Below are 20885 nucleotides of genomic sequence, written 5' to 3' on the forward strand. Positions count from 1 at the left end.
ATCAGGGAGGGAACAAAAATTGAGTTGAGAGAAAGGAATTTCTAGTGTTTATCAACAAACTCTGAAACCTTACAGGGCCCAACTGTATAAAGCTCAGTCTTGCAAATATCCTGGCAGGGTGGAAAAAAAATGAACAAGGAAATATGGTTATGGTAATAATAAATTTAACATAACCCAAACTAAATTGAGAAAATATGAACACTGCTCTTAAAAAAATCCAAGGCATTTATTTTGTATTAGAGAAAGTTGTTTTTCAACAGATGCTTTCTGGTGCTTCACCAAAATGAGAAGCATCTGACATTTCCTGAACTTGGATTACTGAAAACCAGAGCTCACTGCTAAAGAAGTTGAATTCAAATGTCATCTAAGGAAGCAATTAAAAAAAAAAAAAAGGGTTTTTTCCCCTACCTCAAACCCATTATTGTACTATGCTCACATTTTCTTGAAGGCCCAGGCTTCCTGATTTACAGATTTTCCAGTCTGAACTACAACTGTTAATGTTGTGAGCTCCTTATAACTTCCATTTTAAAAGCCCATTAATTTTTGGAAAACCCACAAAAAATGGCAGGCACAAATCATCATCTCACATTTTCACCAGTGTATTAAAAATAGCTTGATTAGAACAAAATGACATTGGGTCAAGATGACATTTCCTCCTCTTCCTGCACATCAATCAGAGCATGATACCAGGAGAGCACTTCCAGGTGGCATTGCCACATTTCTGGAGGTTTTTAGAAGAGAAAAGTTGTTCCTTCTTCACATTAGGTGTCCTGTTTTGACCTCATGTTGGTCTGAAGCTTTACAGGAAACATTCTTTCACTCCAAAGCAATTCTGCATTTGCAGCTGAAGACCAAAAAACTACATGTGGTGGTTTAAATTTCTATCAACTTTTGTCCTTCTGCTGATCTTCTCTCACAGACATTATAAGGATTTTTTAGAACAAACACTAAGTATTTTTAGACCTTCATTACACAAATGAGAGGAAGCCCAGCAGAAGGTTAATTCTGGAAATAGTTATGCAGCCACTTGGAACAAGCAGAGTCCCAGGGGAACCACTGTTTTTTTCCATGGATAACTTGGGATTATTTTCCTAATTTCAGTTTGAAGAATAAAAAGCGTAAGGTGGTGGTGTCACTGCACGACTGAAACACAGAAAAGCACAAGTTATGTTTAGGTCTCAGGATGAAATGTCGATTGCTCACCAACAGCCACACTGATGTCTCATCACGTGGACGAGCCAAATACCTGTAACCTGTAGGCAGAACAGGAACTTTTACACATCAGGAGCTGGAGAGGAACATTCCCCATGGGATGGAGACACAGGACACAGCAAATGGCTTCCCACTGCCAGAGGGCAGGAGAGATGGGACACTGGGAAGGAATCCTTCCTTGTAACAGCAGTGAGGCCCTGGCACAGGTGCCCAGAGCAGCTGTGGCTGCCCCTGGATCCCTGGCCGTGTCCCAGGCCAGGTTGGACACTGGGGCTGGAGCAGCTGGGACAGTGGGAGGTGTCCCTGCCATGGATGGGTGGCACTGGATGGGCTTTAAGATCCCTCCCAAGCCAAACCAGCCTGTGATTCGATGTTTTTACAAGGTTGATCCATCATTGCTGTTCCTGAACGTGCTCCAAGTAACTAAAAAATTTGAAGTTTAAGGTACATAAAAGATAGACATAATTCTATGAGACCTCCATGTCTACAATACTAGCTGGCTTTTGCCTTTCTGTCTATATTGACACACTACAAGTTTAAGTCATAAATCATATTCAAATCCATACATGGGGCAGTTTTCTTCTCTCAAAGGAGCCTGCACACCAAATTATCTCCAGCCCAGACAGACAACAATAGGTTTTTTTGTGTCTCAAAGAATCAGGACTTGGAAATGAAAATATAATACTTAAATGCTAGAATGCAGTAACATGACTTGTTCATTGTAAAAGCTAAAAACAACTCCTTAATTGTTTATGCTGACAAACAGTGCACAAAAGGACACTGGCTATATGTGCTGCACTTGCAGCGTTATACATTTGGATTACTGGATCATATTCACAGTGTCAGAAGCCACATGCAAGTCAGGCTCTAAGTTAAGAAAATACCACTGGCTACAGTTAAGAGTATCACCAAGGGGAACTCACCTAAAAGCTGCCAGTAAGGGAGCATAAATTGAGTCTCCATCATACACATACAAGTGGTCCCAGCTGCACTCTGTGGCAAAGTGATTGAATCGAAGCCTGAGGATTGTGTTTGGTCTGTAAAGAAAAAATAAATAAGTAAATACAATATTTGTAATTAGCCACTCAACACAGAGCAAAATCCCTCCAACACACTTTTTTGGTGTGAAGCTCCAGTCTAGACAAGACTGAGTCATTTGGTGTAACTCTAGGTGCATTAAACAGGCTGTGGTTCAGGGTTTTGTGTTTTTTTTTTAATGCACCTCCCCTGGTATTAAGCAAAAATTTCTTTATGGTCAGAAAACTGTATACAGTTGTGCAGAACAGATCGCAGAATCACACAATATCCTGAGGTGGAAGGGATTGACATGGATCACTGAGCCCAACTCCTGGCTCTGCACAGGACACCCCAACAATCCCACCCTGTGCCTGTGCACATTGCCCAAACTCTCCTGGAGCTCTGGCGGCCCTGGGACCACGACCATTCCCTGGGGAGCCTGGGCACTGTCTGACCAGCCTCTGGGGGAAGAGCCTTTTCTGAGACCTAAACTAAGCCTCCCCTGACACAACTTCAAGCCACTCCCCTTGGGTCCTGTCCCTGGTCACACAGAGATCAGTGTGTGCCCCTCCTCTGCCTCAGAAGGCAGTTGCAGGCTGTGATGAGGTTTCCCTTCAGTCCCCTCTTCCCCAGGTTGAACAAACCAAGTGACCTCATCCACTGCTCAAACAAGCCAGTGTCCCTCTGCAGCTCTCCTGGAGCCCCTCCAGGCCCTGCCAGGGGCTCTGAGCTCTGCCTGGAGCCTTCCCTTCTCCAGGGAACATTCCCAGCTCTCCAGCCTGGCTCCAGAGCAGAGGGGCTCCAGCCCTGCAGCAGCTCCGGGGCCTCCTCTGGGCTCTCTGCAGCAGCTCCACGTCCTCGTGCTGTTGGCCCCAGGGCTGGGGCAGCTCTGCAGGTGGGCTCTCACCTGAGGGGCACAGGGACACAATTCCCACCTTCCTGCTGCCACCAGCCCAGGCACGGGGGGCTCTGCAGGTGGGCTCTCACCTGAGGGGCACAGGGACACAATTCCCACCTTCCTGCTGCCACCAGCCCAGGCACGGGGGGCTCTGGGGGCCAGCACACACGGCTGGGGCAGGTCCAGGTTTTTAGCATGGCAAAATACTATTTGTTCCTCCAGGCCAATATAAAAAAGATACATCTAAAGACAACCACAGAGAAAGCACAGCAGACATTTAACTTAGGCTCAGCTCCAGGATGGTGCAAACACCACTAACATTATGCTTAGACCTGAAACAAATAGAAAATGAATGTGTATCAGCAGTGCTTGTTCCCACCCACAGCTGGAGCTGTTGAAAGGATAGACCCAAGCGTGTAGGATCTCCCCAACAGCATTGCCCTTGAATTCAGATGAACTCCCTGTTAATCCTAATCCTATAAATATTAAAAATGTCAGCTTGCCATATAGTCCTTCCTTCCCACAGGAGGGGGAGTCTTTAGGGAGTTATTCTGCAAATGACTATTTTTTGATAGGTACAACAATCTACTCTAGGCCTTTGGAAAAGAGCAGCAGGTGGAACTCAAGGATAATGTCCCGCTTAAAGAAAAGGTACAAAGAGTACCTACGACTTCAGAACTGAGCAGCCTATGGAGTCATAGGGAATTGCTTCTACTTGAATAGCCTGGCAGCTGTAGAGCAGAAAGAAACTGTCAATCAATAAAGGTTCAGACCACAAACAAAAAGGAAGAGTCTCTTTGCAACAGCCAACAACTGTTAGCAGACAGCCTTCATCTGCACAATCACATGGTCCCTCAGGATCCAAGGAGCTCATCTGCCTCATTCACACGCCTGGGAAAAATAAAAAGGACTCCCCCTGGGACAAGAACAGAGCACAGACACCAGCCAAGAAAAATCAGGAACAGTGCAGAAAGGAAATGAGAACACTAAGGAACACAGGGCTGCATATTTCAGCTGGTTTAATCAGCATGATTATCTCTTTTCTGTTTACCACCATGCCCTGACAGCAGGGTATAAACACTCATAAGCAGGAGAAGGACTCCAAACTATGCCTGGCTATGGAACACGGAGGAACATTTCTGTCTTTCCAGCAAGAAGGATCTCACTTCAAAATCCACAAAGTGGTGGTTCCCTAGGAAGCCTCACAGTAGTAGTAATTATAGGCTGGAGGAGCAGCTTTGGTGACATTATTGAGGACTCATGAGAAGCACTTTGACTTTGATAAAAATATGAGTCACAATATCTTTTAAAAACATAAGTTATGACAGTTAAGCTCCCTGTGCTGGGATTGCTAAGGCTGGTTTGCCTGCAGTAATGCTCTTGTGAAGCATTTTTAAAATTATTTGTAATTGCAAACTGCCAGCAGCTGTATTTGTATTACCTACACAAATTAAAAGGAGTAGCCACTTGGAGCATCCAACTTTTGCTCTTAACCACCTCAAAAAACTGGGCTTCTTATAAAGTTAATAGTGAGTGGTTGCCTCTCAATTTCATCATTCTGGATGGTTCTATGGAGCAGTTTAGCCCTCAGTTATGAGTACCTAAGGAGCTCAGAAATTAAACTTCCTCAACTAAAATAAATGTCTGAAGCAGATACAATGAATAATTCCTCCAAACTCATCAGACCTCCTAAACAAAGAACCATAGAGTGGTTTGGGTTGGAAGGGACCTTCACAACCATCTCGTTCCACCCACTGCCATGGGCAGGTTGGTCCAAGTCCCATCCAGCCTGGCCTTGGGCACTGCCAGGGATCCAGGGGCAGCCACAGCTGCTCTGGGCACCTGTGCCAGGGCCTGCCCACCCTGGCAGGGAACAATTCCTAATTCCCAAGATCCCATCCACCCCGGCCCCCTGGCAGTGAGAGCCATTCCCTGTGTGCTGTCCCTGCAGGCCTTGTCCCCAGTCCCTCTGCAGCTCTCCTGGAGCCCCTCCAGGCCCTGCCAGGGGCTCTGAGCTCTGCCTGGAGCCTTCCCTTCTCCAGGGAACATTCCCAGCTCTCCAGCCTGGCTCCAGAGCAGAGGGGCACCAGCCCTGCAGCAGCTCCGGGGCCTCCTCTGGGCTCTCTGCAGCAGCTCCACGTCCTCGTGCTTTTGGCCCCAGGGCTGGGGCAGCTCTGCAGGGGGGCTCTCACCTGAGGGGCACAGGGACACAATTCCCACCTTCCTGCTGCCACCAGCCCAGGCACGGGGGGCTCTGCAGGTGGGCTCTCACCTGAGGGGCACAGGGACAGAGTCCTCCCTCCCCTGCTGCCCACGCTGGGATCAGCCCAGGCACGGGGGCCTCTGGCCTGGGTCATGTCCAGCTCTCACTCAGCAGCACCCTCAGGTCCTTCTCCCAGGGCTGCTCTCCAGCCATTCCCCACCCATCCTGTGTTTGTGCTCTGGCTTGCTCCAGCTCCATGCAGGACCTTGCACTTGGCCTTCCATAACTGCATGAGGTTCACACAGTCCCATGTCTCTGGTCTGTCCAGGTCCCCTTTGATGCCATTTCTTCCCTTCAGCACCTTTCCCACACCATATGTCCTGGTATCAACTGGTAAATTTGCTAAGGGTGCCTTGACCCCACTGTGCATGTCAGCAACAGATATGTTAAACACAGGGAGAAGACTAAGGAATAGAAAAGTGCCCTCTGGGACTGTAGTAAATTCTGATCCTCCAAGATGCCAAGAGGCCTCAGTTTGCAGTGTCCAGTACAAGTTCACACTCCATCCTGCCAATTCACAGCCCTCTCCACCTGCACGTTCAGGGAACAACACAGAACGTGACTGAACACACAGACGTTATCACACAGCATCATATCTGACCATGGAAAAGCTTTAGAGACAGATCCACCACCAGCTTGATACTATCAAAAATATATTTCAACAAGTGAGATGCTCTGAACTGCTGCACCATCAATCAGGTGACAGAGGATAGACATTAAATATGCTACTCCTAAAAACCTGTGCAAGAAATTGCTGTAAGCAATATAAGGATCAAATACAAGAAGGGCAGCAAAGTGAGGGGAGAGATCTGAGAGACTTCTCCCAGTTTAGAAAAAGGTCTCTGAAGTCCTCATGGCTCAGTGAGTAAAGAAACATCTGAAGTTCATCACTACAGAAACTGATTCTTCATGAGTAAAAGCTTTCAGAGCTTTCTCTTGTTTCTCATACTACTGAAAAATCCCATGTGCAGTGAATCCCATCATCTGAATGGCCCACTATGATGTCAGTTAAGTAATTAATAATAATAAGTGCACTTCTTTTTGTTCACCACATGCTGTTTCAACACAAACCTCTTAATCAGAAGTCAGTTTGGAGGGCACAGTTACACAAAAACTTATTTACCAAGAACAATTAAGTGTTGCCCAATCTAGCTTTTAGAATAGCCAGAAAGAATTGAGAGACCTAACAGTATTCAGTGCAGATAAAACTCACCTAAAAGTGCCAAAAAGCAACACAAAATCGCAAGCTGCTTCCAACACTCACCTTCCTTCAATGAGCCAGGTGCATTTTGTCTTGTATTTATAATTTCCAGGCCCATCTGTGACATACCCTGAAGGTTCAGTGAGTCTGCAAACAAAAACACAAACGTTAGCGTCTAGTGGTTTTACACATTCAGAAAGGATTCTCTAAATTTTGAAGATCCATAATTAGATTATTATTATTTACTTAAAAGCCACTATAAACAAACCAACTACAGCACAACAAAACCCAGCTGGGAGTCTCCTGTTGAACTCTCTGTGCAAGCCTTCTAGTGATTGTTCTTCAAGAATGACATCTTGAAGGACATCAAGAGAGATGGTTTCTCTATGATATTGATGCCATGGTTCCCAACCTATATGTATGGATATACCACTTAACCAGCAAAAGGAATTCCCCAACAGAAGATAAAATTATTCCTAAACTATTTATTTACACAAACTGTACCATTCTTGCATGCAGTTCAGATGAAGGCTATGGTGGCAACCTCTCACTCATTCTGTACTTGACTCTTCACAACCTCCATGACAACCTCCTGAATGGAGGCTTGGACTGACTCCCAAGCCTCTGGATCCCTGGCAGTGCCCCAGGCCAGGCTGGACTGGGCTTGGAGCACCCTGGGATAGTGGAAGGTGCCCCTGCCCATGGATGGGGTGCAATGAGATGGGCTTTAAGGTTCCTTCCACCCCAACCATTCTGTGATTCTATATTGTTATCAACATCTGCAAATGCTGCACAGTGCAAATTCTACTCCAGCAAAAGAAAACCACTGGGATATGCATTCCTGTCTCATATGAATTAGTCAAAATATTCCAGATGAGTTCTAATAAACAGCTGAAGTATTGCAGAAACTGCTGAAAATAAATGACAGGGAAGGATGGCAGCAGAAGGGAGCATCACCTGAAGGTGCCCAAACACCACGTTCTGGTAGAGCACACACTGGCACCCAAACCAGGATTCCTTCCTAGGCGAGTTATAAACTCCATGGTCGGCACACTGCTGGAGCAAATAACAGCCCTCTGGCAATATTCAACTGTCCTACTTACAACACAGCTCTAAAACAAAAACACTCTAAATTTAAACTTGGCAAAAAGAGAAGAAAGCAAAACCAGAAATTCCTCCAACCGGTATCTTGGAACCTTTTCTGTGCCTTTCCCCAGTGATCTGTTAATGCTAATGTCTCACTTTTTAACACATTTTGGCTGAGTCAAAAATTATTTTCCAAACTCTTTTCCATCAAGCATTTTTAAGGTTGATCTCTGATTCAAATTAGAAAGGCAAAACTCACAGGTTTTTGAACACCATCTTCCTCTGTCTATAAATGAATTTATTGCAATACTTTTCAACCTGAGAAATTGAGCCGAAAATTTTTAAAAGCCAATTACTGAAGTTCTGCAGGAAATGGACATTCAAGCAAGTGAAGAAAAAAACTCAGATTTTTGGAAGCACAAAAAGCATCTGGGCTCTCTATGGAGGCACAGATGTCAGTGTAAACAGAGATTAGATTAAAAAAAATACACATACAGAAGGTATAGATTTAGGCTGGATATTGGGCAGGAATTGTGCCCTGGGAGGGTGGGCAGGCCTGGCACAGGGTGCCCAGAGCAGCTGTGGCTGCCCCTGGATCCCTGGCAGTGCCAGAGGCCAGGCTGGACACTGGGGCTGGAGCACCTGGGACAGTGGGAGGTGTCCCTGCCATGGCAGGGTGGCACTGGATGGGCTTTGAGGTCCCTTCCCACCCAAACCATTCCATGATTCTGTGATTTATATTTCTTTCAAAATTTCAACATCTTTGACAATTCAAACTACTTATCCACCAACCAAGAATTCACAAAACCAAATGAAACTTCGATGTTGGCAGTAACATCTAGACTTTTTGTCTAATAAAATCATCCTTTTGAATATAATATCCATGGAAAAGCCATTAATCAAACGGTATCAACACTGATAGAACTTTGCCTGCAACCAAAAGCAGAGATTCTGAAAACCTGAGCAAGTCTCTCAAGCTAAAAACAATCTCATGCCATGTGGCAAGCTCTCAGGGAACCTCTGCTCATAGAAGTCCTGCAACAGTTTTATCTGGAAGCAATTACTAATTACAATTCATTCACCACAGAAATGCTACCAAGAGTGATATAAAAAATAAAAGAAAATAATCCTGTTAAGTACTGTAGCCCCTATGTGTAGCCCCTATGCGTAGCCCCTATGTGTAGGCATACCACATCTCAGGAGGGAAAAAAAGAGAGCATTTCAACACCAATGCAATTCAATGAAATTTCAGCAAAACATTGGACTTATATTTTTAAAACTAAGTCAAACTTGTTTGATACCCTATTAGTAAAAACTTATCTGTAAGTTTCTCAGACTGCTTACTAAACTTCCTGCCATTATGGACAAATGAGGGATATTAAAATCTATAATCTATTATTAAAATCTATTAATTAGAATCTATTAAAAATCTGTAATTGATCAGAGTTGACATCTCTGAAAGGAAAATGAATAGCTTGCACTGACTGGCTAGAGCAGGCAGTAGCATCCATGTTCTTCTATAAGCACTCTCCCAGACAGAAATAAATCTTCAGCACAAAAGCAAACTGAAAATAGAATTTCATCTTTCCATTCAATACAGAAAGATCAACTGATCTTCAGGCTGCAGTAAAAAGCAAACAGGCCCCTGTTCCCAACGCTCAGTGCTCCCTGTGTCACAGAGACACAGGGCTGGGTGTTGGAATAGCTGGCACATGTCCCACACAGCATTTTGGCTTGGTCTGTGAGCAAAGCCTTGGGAAGGGAGCACGGGAGTAACTCCAGAAGGAAGAACACCCCAGGAATGAGGGATGTGGTTGTGGAAAGCTCACCTGACATACATCAGGCCACTCTCATAGAAGGCTCCTACCCCACATAACCTGTCACCACCACCGTCAGGCTCAGAGGCCTCTGGCCCCAGAAAGCTTTGGCCATGTGTGTGATGTTGGGTTAGGATTAGGCCCTGCCGCTGGCTCACAGCACGCCCTGGAGCTCCAGGCTGGGGCAGAGGGCTGGGAAAGGCCCTGGAATGCTGTGAGGAGTGCCCATTCCTGGGGGGATTTCAAAGCCCTGAGGATGTGGCACTTGGGGACCTGGGACAGTGGTAGCCTTGGCTGTGCAAGGGAACAATTGGACTTATAGGGCTTTTCCTACCCCAACAATTCAGTGATTCTATGGTAATTTTATGACTCATGAAGAAATCAGACACCAGAAAATATGGAAAGACATCAAATACCACTTGTCTTTGCTAACTTGGTGAAACGTGTGGCTGCTACACAGGAAGTGCTTCCCTATTACCCGAATGCTACATCTCCTGCTCTCCAAGGAACAGCTGCTACACCCTAGGAAAACAGTAAGTCAGGTCCTGTACTACAATACTTACAAGGCTCTTAACTACAACATCAACTTTAAAACCTCCAGGGTAGAAAAAACAACTGCAAGGATCTATTCACAAAACTCAGATTAAAAATATACATAAGTGTACTGCATAAATACTTATGTGTACACGGATATACACACAATACTTAAGGCTTATTTCAAAGTTCACTGCTCATAACAATGTTGTGTACACTAAATTTTTTTACTGATTTCCAAGTGGACTGCCATATATAAAAACCAAATGGAGAGAAGAGAGTAAGGCAGAAGAATCTACAGCACACACATTCAAAGAGCTCCAACCTTGAGTGCTGCCTATTCCAGCTTCTTTTAAGGAAAAGGCAAAAGGGAAGCAATGACAGGAATGAAGATTTAATTTCAAAAAGAAATATTTTATGCAAAAATATTTTGCACATTTAATTGCTCCCCACTCATTCTGGGAGTCCCTGAAAAGCACAAAACCAACACAAGAAAAACAAGCAGCAATAAATGGTATCTCCTGGGTAAACAGCCAAATCTGATATTGGAAATCACCAGACAAATCCGTAGTTTATTTAATAATAACGTAATACTAGCAGCATAGAGTTTTCAAATACAAATTAATATGCACTGAGAAAATTGTGGGCAGGAAGTGCACAACAAAGCAAAGCCTCAAAGCTGTTGACTAATTACTATCTAATAAATCTAAAGCAAGCCTGTTGCTAGTGAGTATAAAAACTCACAAGAAGTACCTTAGAATTCAGGATTAAATAACTTTGCAGCCCTTACTTGCTGTGACATTAAAGGTACATTATATGCTGGCAACAGGGTTTTGAATATATTTATTTTCATCAGAAGTATTAATAAAATAAAAATGCAGCTTGCCCTTCCTTCATTACTCTCCAGCAAAGGTAAGCAGGCTGGTTTGGTTTATAAAACACATTAAAATTTAACCTCTAAGTGTCATCACTGGATCTCAAAATGGGTTTGTATTGCTTTCAGTTAGACTGCAGTGACACTGACAGTGAAGATTCATCAGCATCTTGTGCCTGGAGAAGTTTCACAGCCTTTTCACTAAAAAAAAAACCCCAACCAAATATCAAAACCAAACAAAAAACCACAATAAACAAACCAAACAGAACCAACAAAATCTAAACATTCAAAACCACCAAACAAACCCAAAAGCCCCTTGTCCATCCTAACAGTTGTTAAATCTAGAGACAGATGCAAGCAATAAGTTTTCCTCCTTTCTTCCTCCTCCTTCCCAAGTGCTCAAGCACTTCACAATTAAAAGTCACTGGTTTGGGTATATTTGGAATTGAAAGCACAAAGAAAGGGCTGTTAGAGCCTCTTACAGGAACAAACGCTTTCCATCCTAAATTGATTAATAATTTGACTTTGTTCATGTTCTCACTAAAAGCACTGAGGTTAAAGGACATTTATTATAAGCAAATGCTTTAATTTATAGGCATGTAATAGTGATCAGGCACACTGGGGATGAGAGAAGCAGATAAACTATCCACACAGCTATTTCATGAATTTCTAATGAAGAACAACTAAGTCCCTTATTCTGCCACCTGGGTTCCACACCACAGGTAAAGCTAGGAAGACAAGATGTAATTAATTACAGGTCAGGTCTCAGATGAAGGTAATGACATTACTGCAAAATCCACTTTGATAAGGATTTTACCAACGCAGCAACAGGTACCTCAGACAAAGACAATCAACTACTCCAGGCGCACAGAGAATTTTCTCCTCCTCTCTCTTCCACATACACAGTCTCCTGAGATTAAAGTCCTCAAGATGAGCAAACTCACGTAAACGTGATTATGCTGTAGCATAATCACGGAAAACCAAATGTTTTAGGTTGGGGCAGACCTTAAAGCTCATCTTGTTCCACCCCTCTTCCACTGTCCCAGGCTGCTCCCAACCCCAATGTCCAACCTGGGACAACTACCAGGGATCCAGGGGCAGCCACAGCTGCTCTGGGCACTCTGTGCCAGGGCCTGCCCACCCTCACAGGGAAGAACCTTTTCCTCACAGTAAAGATTGTTATCCTAAATACACAATTTTTAAAAACAATTTGAATTATAAAAATCATTCCAATTACCTAACCTCAAGACTAAAATAACAGAAACTATGAAGGAAAAGCTGATTTCACTCCTCCAACTCCATTTCTCCACAGCAGAAGCACTGGAAGAAAAAAAAAAAACACAAAAAAACAACAAACCAAACCACAGAACTGTGCTGGATCCCAAACAGCACCAGCACTTTCCCACTGCCTCAAAACCAGTTTTTGTACAAAAAAATAGTTTGTAGAGGCTGCCCAGAGCTCCTACTGCGTTTGCCACACCAGAAACACGCTGGAGCTCCTCACTTGTTTGTGCCTCTAAGTTTTATATTCAAACTGAAAATATCCCAATTTCAGGTCCCTTCATATTCTCCTATTTCCCAGCCTCATCTCAGAGACCACAAAGCAGCATTTATTCATTGCATAACCACAGCTTCATCTCTGCTGAACCAACCAGCCAAGCTGCACTGTGTCAACATTACTGTCTACCTTTACTACAGATTTTTCCCCCATTCAAACTTGATAAAGCAAAGAATAAAATATATTATTATTATTATTGTTACTATTATTATACTGAAGGAATGCATTCTTCTCACAAGCAGCACATTTTGTGGCTGTTTGCCAGCACATCTTTCTGTGCCATTGTTCTAATCTCTATATGATCTCTGCTTTCACACTGCAAGAACTCCAGTCTTGGCACTCTTATTTCTTTGAACACCTTCCCCAGTGCCTGTATTTTATGCAGAAACATTACCATGACAAAAGGCCAATTCATGAGGTCCCCCTGAAGGCCACCCATACCCACCACTTGTACCTGAGACACTGGCCATGCACATGGTGGACACTACTACAGCTGTCTACTAATCTAAACAAACAGTTGCATTCTGCTTTTCCCATCTGTTCCTAAATCCACTTACTGGATCTTGGCCTAGTTCTTAGAAATAAGGATAATTCAGCTGAATGTGTCTGCAATGCCCAGAAAAATGGGAGTCTCGTCCTTCCCTGGTGGTCCTAAAATGCTCCTGGGGTTTGTGGTAGGGAGTTGTCTTACTCACACCAGGCAGGAGGAGACAATGGAGCACAGTGGAAGCAAGTGCATCTCACACATCATAACCCATCTCACTACAGCAGGAAAAGAATATATCAATGTCACAGCATACTGCGCAGCCACAATACACAGAGTATCACCATACCACATCAGAAAGCTTCACCCCACACACAGTAACACCATATCACTCCAGAAGGCTTCAAGCATCTTGTTCTCCAGCCCAGCCCTTTATCCCCTCATGCTCATGCCCTGCACCTGTGTGCCCGCTATGGTTGCTCAGCACACCTGGGCACTCCATGGCTCACTGCTGTCAGTGCTGCTCACCTGTCCTGCACAGCTGCACCCATTGGGGATGGGGCTCATCCCACTCCCAATTACCATAAACGGTGTACCTAAATATCAATCCCTCTCTTTCCCAGGCACTCACTCAATGACCCCTTAAAACCTTGGGGCAAGAGCCCTTGCAAGTGTCTTACTGCAAAACTTAACCCCCTGCCAGACAAAAGGACAAATAAATAACATTGTTGCAATGGTCTAAGAGAATCATCAAAGGCTCATGCACACAAGATCTGTAAGATGAATTTTCATCCCTTTCCCAAAATTAGAAATATTCCATTATTCAATGGATTTCAAGCACCTGTACAATCATTTAGGTTGCAGCACAGCACACCTGTGATCCTTATAAATAATGCCTCATAATTCAAATTCTTTAAAGCCCACATGCTCAGAATTGACAGACATCAATCTTCTCCTCCAGCTGGAGAGCCCTTCATTTTTATAAGCTTTCAAGTTGTCAGGCCTACATTTAAGACCAGGAAAAGCATTCATTGGCAGAACATGTGCTGTATTGTGCAAAAAAGAGGTTAAGCAGCTGACTTAACCTTCAGGCCAGCAGGAACCAGAGCAAGTGCAGTTTCAGGCCATCCCTGTGGAGCAGAGGACCATCGTCCTGCTGCACTTCCTCAGACAAATGCAAACCCACCAAGTTTCTATGAGAAATGTAAAAGCAGTAGCAGCAGTCCCTTCTGTTTTCCAATGTTGTATATGAAACTGCTGCCTTATTATTCCTAAGCACTAAACCCCAAAATAATCTATTGAACTCTCAATAAGCTCATTTAGACTCTGATTTAGCTCCGAACTTCCCACCCTCCATCACTGCTGATTTTTAGACCAAATGCAGAGATCAGAACTTGGTAGTCGCACTTACAGAAAAGCACAAGCCAAAGATCAGTCAGTCTTGCAACAGAAGTGAAAATATTGAGACAATCTATAAATAAACATCACAGCCTGACCCACTTTCCTAATGGAGATAGAAATAATTCCTTTTATTTCCTTCCTGACATTCAAAAATTTTAAGCTACTACGCAGCAGTGTTACCTGCTGGGAGAACTGATCCCTAAAAAATAAAAGCAGTCAGGAAAAAGATTGCAGTTAACTTCTGCTTGGTTGAGGCCTCAAAAGCAGATTTTGACACAGATCATCAGATACAGGTCCCTAAAATAATCATAGTACATCCTGAAATACAGAGGGGCATTTGTGAACCTAGAGAATGACAAATCTTTGACTTTTTAAAGAAGGGCTTTGGCTGAAAAAACAATATAAGAACATGCAAAGATCAGGAAATTGATAACAAAAATACTGTATATATTAATGAAACAAATTCTCAGCCAAGATCATAATTTCCTTACACCTTGATCAACTGCTAAGGAAGATGTTCTCAAAGATGTCACAAAATAGTAAAAATAATACAACAGAAAAGGAGCCTTTTAAGCATAAAATATTAAACCTGAGAGAAGGAGAGAAGTGTGGTCCCCAAGAAAAAAGTCTGTATGTTTATATGATACAAGGATATTCTACTTGTCCCACAAATGTCCTTCTCCTCACATGTATTACTGTAAAGAATGAAAGGCATGTAAATATTTGTCTCGAAGGAGGGGCAGAGAAGAATTTCATTGAGGGGAGAAGTCCACAGAGCACCAACAATAAAATAAGCCAACAACTTATCACTACGATCTCCTAAAATCTATTTAGATTATTCCGTTTTCCACCTCATTTCAGTGAATCTGCTCCCAGACAAAATCCCTTGAGCCACATGCCCTCTCTCTCCCAAGAATGTCTCAGCACAGGCACCTGAAGGGTTTCGGACAGGCCCTCGAGCAGGACTGCGATCGCTGGCTCGGAGAGCAGAGCCCAGGTCAGCACCAGCGCTGGCCTGAGAACCCAGCCGAGATTCCAGCTCTGTTCCCTCCCACCAACAGCTGCTGACAGCAAGCTGAGTGCTGAGGGTGACACACCTGAGAGATGGAATGGCACCCAGTGGGACCTGGGCAGGCTAAAGAGCTGGGACAGTGCAAAACTCATGAGGGCCAACACAGCCCAGTGCAAGGTCCTGCATGGAGCTGGAGCAAGCCAGAGCACAAACACAGGATGGGTGGGGAATGGCTGGAGAGCAGCCCTGGGAGAAGGACCTGAGGGTGCTGCTGGGTGAGAGCTGGACATGACCCAGGCCAGAGCCCCCCGTGCCTGGGCTGATCCCAGAGTGGGCAGCAGGGGAGGGAGGACTCTGTCCCTGTGCCCCTCAGGTGAGAGCCCACCTGCAGAGCCCCCCGTGCCTGGGCTGGTGGCAGCAGGAAGGTGGGAATTGTGTCCCTGTGCCCCTCAGGTGAGAGCCCACCTGCAGAGCTGCCCCAGCCCTGGGGCCAACAGCACGAGGACGTGGAGCTGCTGCAGAGAGCCCAGAGGAGGCCCCGGAGCTGCTGCAGGGCTGGAGCCCCTCTGCTCTGGAGCCAGGCTGGAGAGCTGGGAGTGTTCCCTGGAGAAGGGAAGGCTCCAGGCAGAGCTCAGAGCCCCTGGCAGGGCCTGGAGGGGCTCCAGGAGAGCTGCAGAGGGACTGGGGACAAGGCCTGCAGGGACAGCACACAGGGAATGGCTCTCACTGCCAGGGGGCCGGGGTGGATGGGATCTTGGGAATTAGGAATTGTTCCCTGCCAGGGTGGGCAGGCCCTGGCACAGGTGCCCAGAGCAGCTGTGGCTGCCCCTGGATCCCTGGCAGTGCCCAAGACCAGGTTGGGCCTTGGAGCAGCCTGGGACAGTGGGAGATGTCACTGCCCATGGCAGGAGGTTTGGAACTAGATGTCTTTAAGGTCCCTTAAACCCTAATCATTCCAGGATTCTATCTTTTAGCACCTGCAGAAGCAATTGGAAATAAGTTCCCATCTTCACAACACAAACAAGCAACACTGATGTTTGCCAATATCCAGGAGTAAGAAAGACAGAAACAAAAAAGCTGTCTCCTAATTTTTGGTTTTACAGGAACTTATCATTTCCACATACATTTTGGCGCAGAATTGTAAACAAATTCCACAAACACTTCATCAGTTCTTCTCCCTTCCCTTTTCCAGTTCGAGCCAGCTGTTTCTCCTTCCCACAGTTTGTTGTGCTAAATTCATTATCACAGCAAGAAGAAGAATGATTTGCAACCCCTTGCAGAAAAGCACGAGTGGCATTTTCCTGAAACGACTCATGCTAATGAAAGCAATTTCACACAACTTCAAAAAAAAAGGAGCTAAATACCAAACACTTGGAGTATCTAATGAAGACAGGTGTACACAGTTGGCTTCCTTGAGAAGTTCCCCTTCATTAAGTAGAACTCAAAAATAAAGAATAATCCAGATGACTTGAATTTAGGCAGGACTACAGGGACAGAAGAAAAACGTTAATACCAAGCACTTGTCCAGCTGCGTGTTCTCATTCACATATGGGATGAGAAGTCACCTGCAGCACTTTATACTCAAACATGCAGCCAAAATCCTGGCTTAGCACATGGAGAAAAGACCACAGACTTCATGTAGCTTTGATTAAATCATCTTAATCCCTTCAATGAAAACTTTATACTGCTGGCACAGGTCACTTTAACCACACAGATTACTCCACCAGCCAGCCTAAGCTTTTCCACCAGCTCCTAAGCTTTTCCACCAGCTCCTGGGAAGAATTAAATAAACCCATGGTGCTGAAACCATCCCAGTGTTTATTTAAGAGCCTGAGCAAATAAATCAAATGTGAAAGTCATCCAGTAACTCAACAGCTCCAGACCCCAGGAGGTGAGGAGTTGGAGGGACTTTCATATGCCAGAGTGTGTTTGTCATCCTCACTAGGACCGGACTAAAGCCCTCAGGGAATAGGGTGGGCTTAGGCACTACAGACTGCTATGCCTTTATTAAATGCATCTGCACTATAAATTTTACAATCCAGATCAGGTATTTCCTAACGCACCAACAGATATTCTCAGCTATTAAAACACCAAGCCTTGATTCCTTAGCAGGTCACAAGATGCAGCATGGAAAGTCCATTTTGGAAAAAAAAATATTCTTCTACAAAATAAAACAGGCTGGAGAGCTGGGAATGTTCCCCTGAAGAAGGGAAGGCTCCAGGCAGAGCTCAGAGCCCCTGGCAGGGCCTGGAGGGGCTCCAGGAGAGCTGCAGAGGGACTGGGGACAAGGCCTGCAGGGACAGCACACAGGCAATGGCTCCCACTGCCAGGGGGCAGGGGTGGATGGCACCTTGGGAATTAGGAATTGTTCCCCGCCAGGGTGGGCAGGCCCTGGCACAGGTGCCAGAGCAGCTGAGGCTGCCCCTGGATCCCTGGCAGTGTCCCAGGCCAGGTTGGACACTGGGGCTTGGAGCAGCCTGGGATACCAGAAGGTGTCCCTGCCCACGGCAGGGGGGGAATGGGATGGGCTTTTTTAAGGACCCTTCCGACCTAAAACATCCTGTTATTCTATGACTTTTTAAGCACACTTTAATCAAGCAAAGACTACATGCAACCATTTTATTTTTGGAACAAACTTTGAAATATAGAAACAATGCACTCCTTAACACATTACACAGAATTTGTGGCTTGTGTCAATGCTGCCTTAGCAACAGTCTCACTACAATATCTTTATAATCCAAGCCCTGTTAGCATTTCTTTCTAGGATAAGTAGCTCTGGAGTGTTTATGTATGAATCATTCTTGGTTCAGGGAAGGTCACACTGCAGCCTCCCAGCTCCTCAGCTGCAGAGACAGATGTTTCTGCATCATGGGGGGAAAGATGGGGCGTTATCTTTTCTTCTAATAAGGCAGTGTGTGACATGCAGATCTCTTGATAAGTACTACAAAGAAACTCTTCCTTCAAAAAAATCAAGAACACAAAACAACAAATGCAACAAACAAATAGGCCAATCAAAGAAATACCACAATTGTGGACATCTGACCCAGCCAGCAGAGAAATAAACTACCTGAGGGAAGATGTAGCTGTAAAAATCATTGCTTACATCCCTATCCCAGCCATATACACCTCTCTTATTGCCTCCAAAATGACTTTGAAAGGAGTTATTCTGGGACAGCATTGGGGAAAAAAATGAAAATCCATCTGCTCTCAACAGATTTGTGACAACAAAAACAAAGACAGTGGCTCAACACTAGTTATGCAAGGTTTTGAAATAACCCCTCACTTCACCAAGCTGAGCATGACTGACAGGCCACCTCTCTACTAAACAACTCTAAAGATAAAGTATTTAGGATTCAGTCACCATCAATCTTTCCTCACTCTGGCAATGTCCATAGGAAATGGCATTAAGATGAAGGAGGGTTTAGATTAGATATTATGAAGAAATTTTCTCTACAGGAGAGATGAGGCCCTGGCACAGGTCACCCAGAGAAGCAGTGGCTGCCCCATCCCTGGCAGTGTCCAAGGCCAGGCCAGATGGGGCTTGGAGCAGCCTGGGACAGTGGAAGGTATTCCCACACTAATGGCAGTGGAATGGAATATATATGCAAGGGACTGTAAGGTGCCTTCTAACCCAAGCTATTCCATGATTCTAAAAGTCTATTTGCACTAACAAGGAATTGTGCACAAAATACTGCTGTGCTTGCCTTAGTTTATTAAGAAAAATAGGAAAGGAAAAGGTTTTGCCTTGTTCCACTTTCCCATTTAGCATCCTACATTTTCACTTCATTATCCATATCCACAACCAAGATGGCTTAAAACATTATTTATAAGAGAAACATCGACCACTCCCAGTCCACACCCTTAAACCTGTAAGGAGAAGTTCATTCCTGTCTTAAAATTGCTTAAGCAAAGAAATGATACTTCACTGTACCCTATGATGGAGTACTAGGAGAACCACTTAAGTGGAGCCCTGCAGAGCAGAAATCCATAAGCCATGTCACATGGAGTGCTGCCCTGCAGCACACTCCAACACCGCTGCACTGTCCATGCTCGGAAGCATTTCAAGATGCTGATATGACCTGGGTGTCCACCAGGCTCTTTTCCTCTTGGATATATTTTTGTTCCAGGTCCAGAGCAATTATTTGCCCTGCTGTGGGGCTGAGGACACACATAGGTGTAGCAGAGGTACAACACCAAGGGCAATCTTGGTGTCAGCCCTCATTTTAGATATTTAACACAATAAATACCAAACTTCAGGTCAAAGGAGGAAATCCCAGCTGCATGTTTCTTAGACCTAACCACAGATGCATCAATGCATCATAAGGTCAGTACTTCCTCTCATCTCCTGTGCATCAAAGTAAACTGTCAGAGGTAATTTATAGCACAAGGTGTAAGAAGTTGAAGCAATCAAAGAGATAAATTCCTCTTTAATATATGAAAAATCCAAATGTACCAGGGACTGGACAACAGCTTTCAGGAACCATTTTGTTCTTATGCTAAAATTATCTGTGCAAATGTACAAATAAAAAATCATGGTTTCACGACAAAAATAATTTAAAATATGTCTGCACAATGTTTCCTAGGAAATTTTAAAACTCCCACATTCAATTATAGAGCCCCTCCAAGTATCCCAAGTACCTGGACCCAGAGTGCTTGACCAGGTGAGGTTCCCATAGCCCAGGTCATGTCAAACCCCTGTCACACCTGAACACATAGAGCTGAAACCTCAAAAAGGAAACATAATTCCCAAAGCAGAGGGAAAAGTGATGCCCAGCTCTCAGGAGTGGCACTGGCTGAGATGAGCTCTGGGAAGAAGGTGAGCTGTCACAGTAGTCTGTGACAGGGACAAGCAAGGGCAGGTTGGGGACCTAATTTGTTTTTCCCCTTCATCGCATCCACGGCAACAGCTGCTCTCCTGCCGGCCAAGAGCTCTGCAGTACTATTCTGAGCTTTCTGCATCTCATTATTTAATTTATTTATTAAAGCCTAATAGGGGAAAAGGGAGGCAAAACTTGCTAAAAGCATTTGAGTTTTATTTAGGTTAAGACAGGCTGTTCAAACTGGCTCAGAGTCAAATGGTTCCACTAATTACAATCCCTAGTTTAGAAAGAGTGGAAGCAGTTCTTGGTTAGGTGCTACAGCTGCAGAGCTCTTCACTTAGGGGTGAGTTTCTCGTCTCAGCAAGGTTAACAAGCAGAGTTTCAAGCACATGGCAATTCCCAAACCATGAAATGGCATTTCCCAGGAAATTGGACAATTTAAAACTGAGCTGTAAAATTAAAGCCCTTTTACTGCCCCCCATTAGTTAAATATTACAGGTGAGAAAGCAGCAGCTGGCACAGGTACAACACGAGCACCACCCCAGTGAAAGGAGTAATGGAAGTTACAGAATCAGAATCATTGAGGTAGGAAAAGCCCTCCAGGATCACCCAGTCCAACCTGTGACACTCCCCACCTTGTCAAACAGCCCGGAGCACCGAGTGCCGTATCCAGGCATTCCTTGGACACCTCCAGGGATGATGGAGGCT

The 20885-nt window shown here is 44.7% G+C and overlaps 1 protein-coding gene across 1 annotated transcript in view; it reads right to left on the bottom strand.

Annotated features, from left to right (window-relative positions):
* ATRN (attractin) overlaps window positions 1-20885 on the bottom strand; it is a 143409-nt gene that overhangs the window by 102076 nt on the left and 20448 nt on the right. Inside the window, exons 2-3 of the mRNA XM_041427574.1 lie at window positions 6655-6738; window positions 2136-2249 (exon numbers count right to left, since the gene is read on the bottom strand). Of these exons, the coding sequence (XP_041283508.1) occupies window positions 2136-2249; window positions 6655-6738 (198 nt within the window). The remainder of the gene's footprint in view (window positions 1-2135; window positions 2250-6654; window positions 6739-20885) is intronic.

The sequence above is a fragment of the Onychostruthus taczanowskii genome, unplaced genomic scaffold (assembly GCF_017590055.1).
Source record: "Onychostruthus taczanowskii isolate IOZ18803 unplaced genomic scaffold, ASM1759005v1 scaffold117, whole genome shotgun sequence".
Classification (NCBI taxonomy): Eukaryota; Metazoa; Chordata; class Aves; order Passeriformes; family Passeridae; genus Onychostruthus; species Onychostruthus taczanowskii.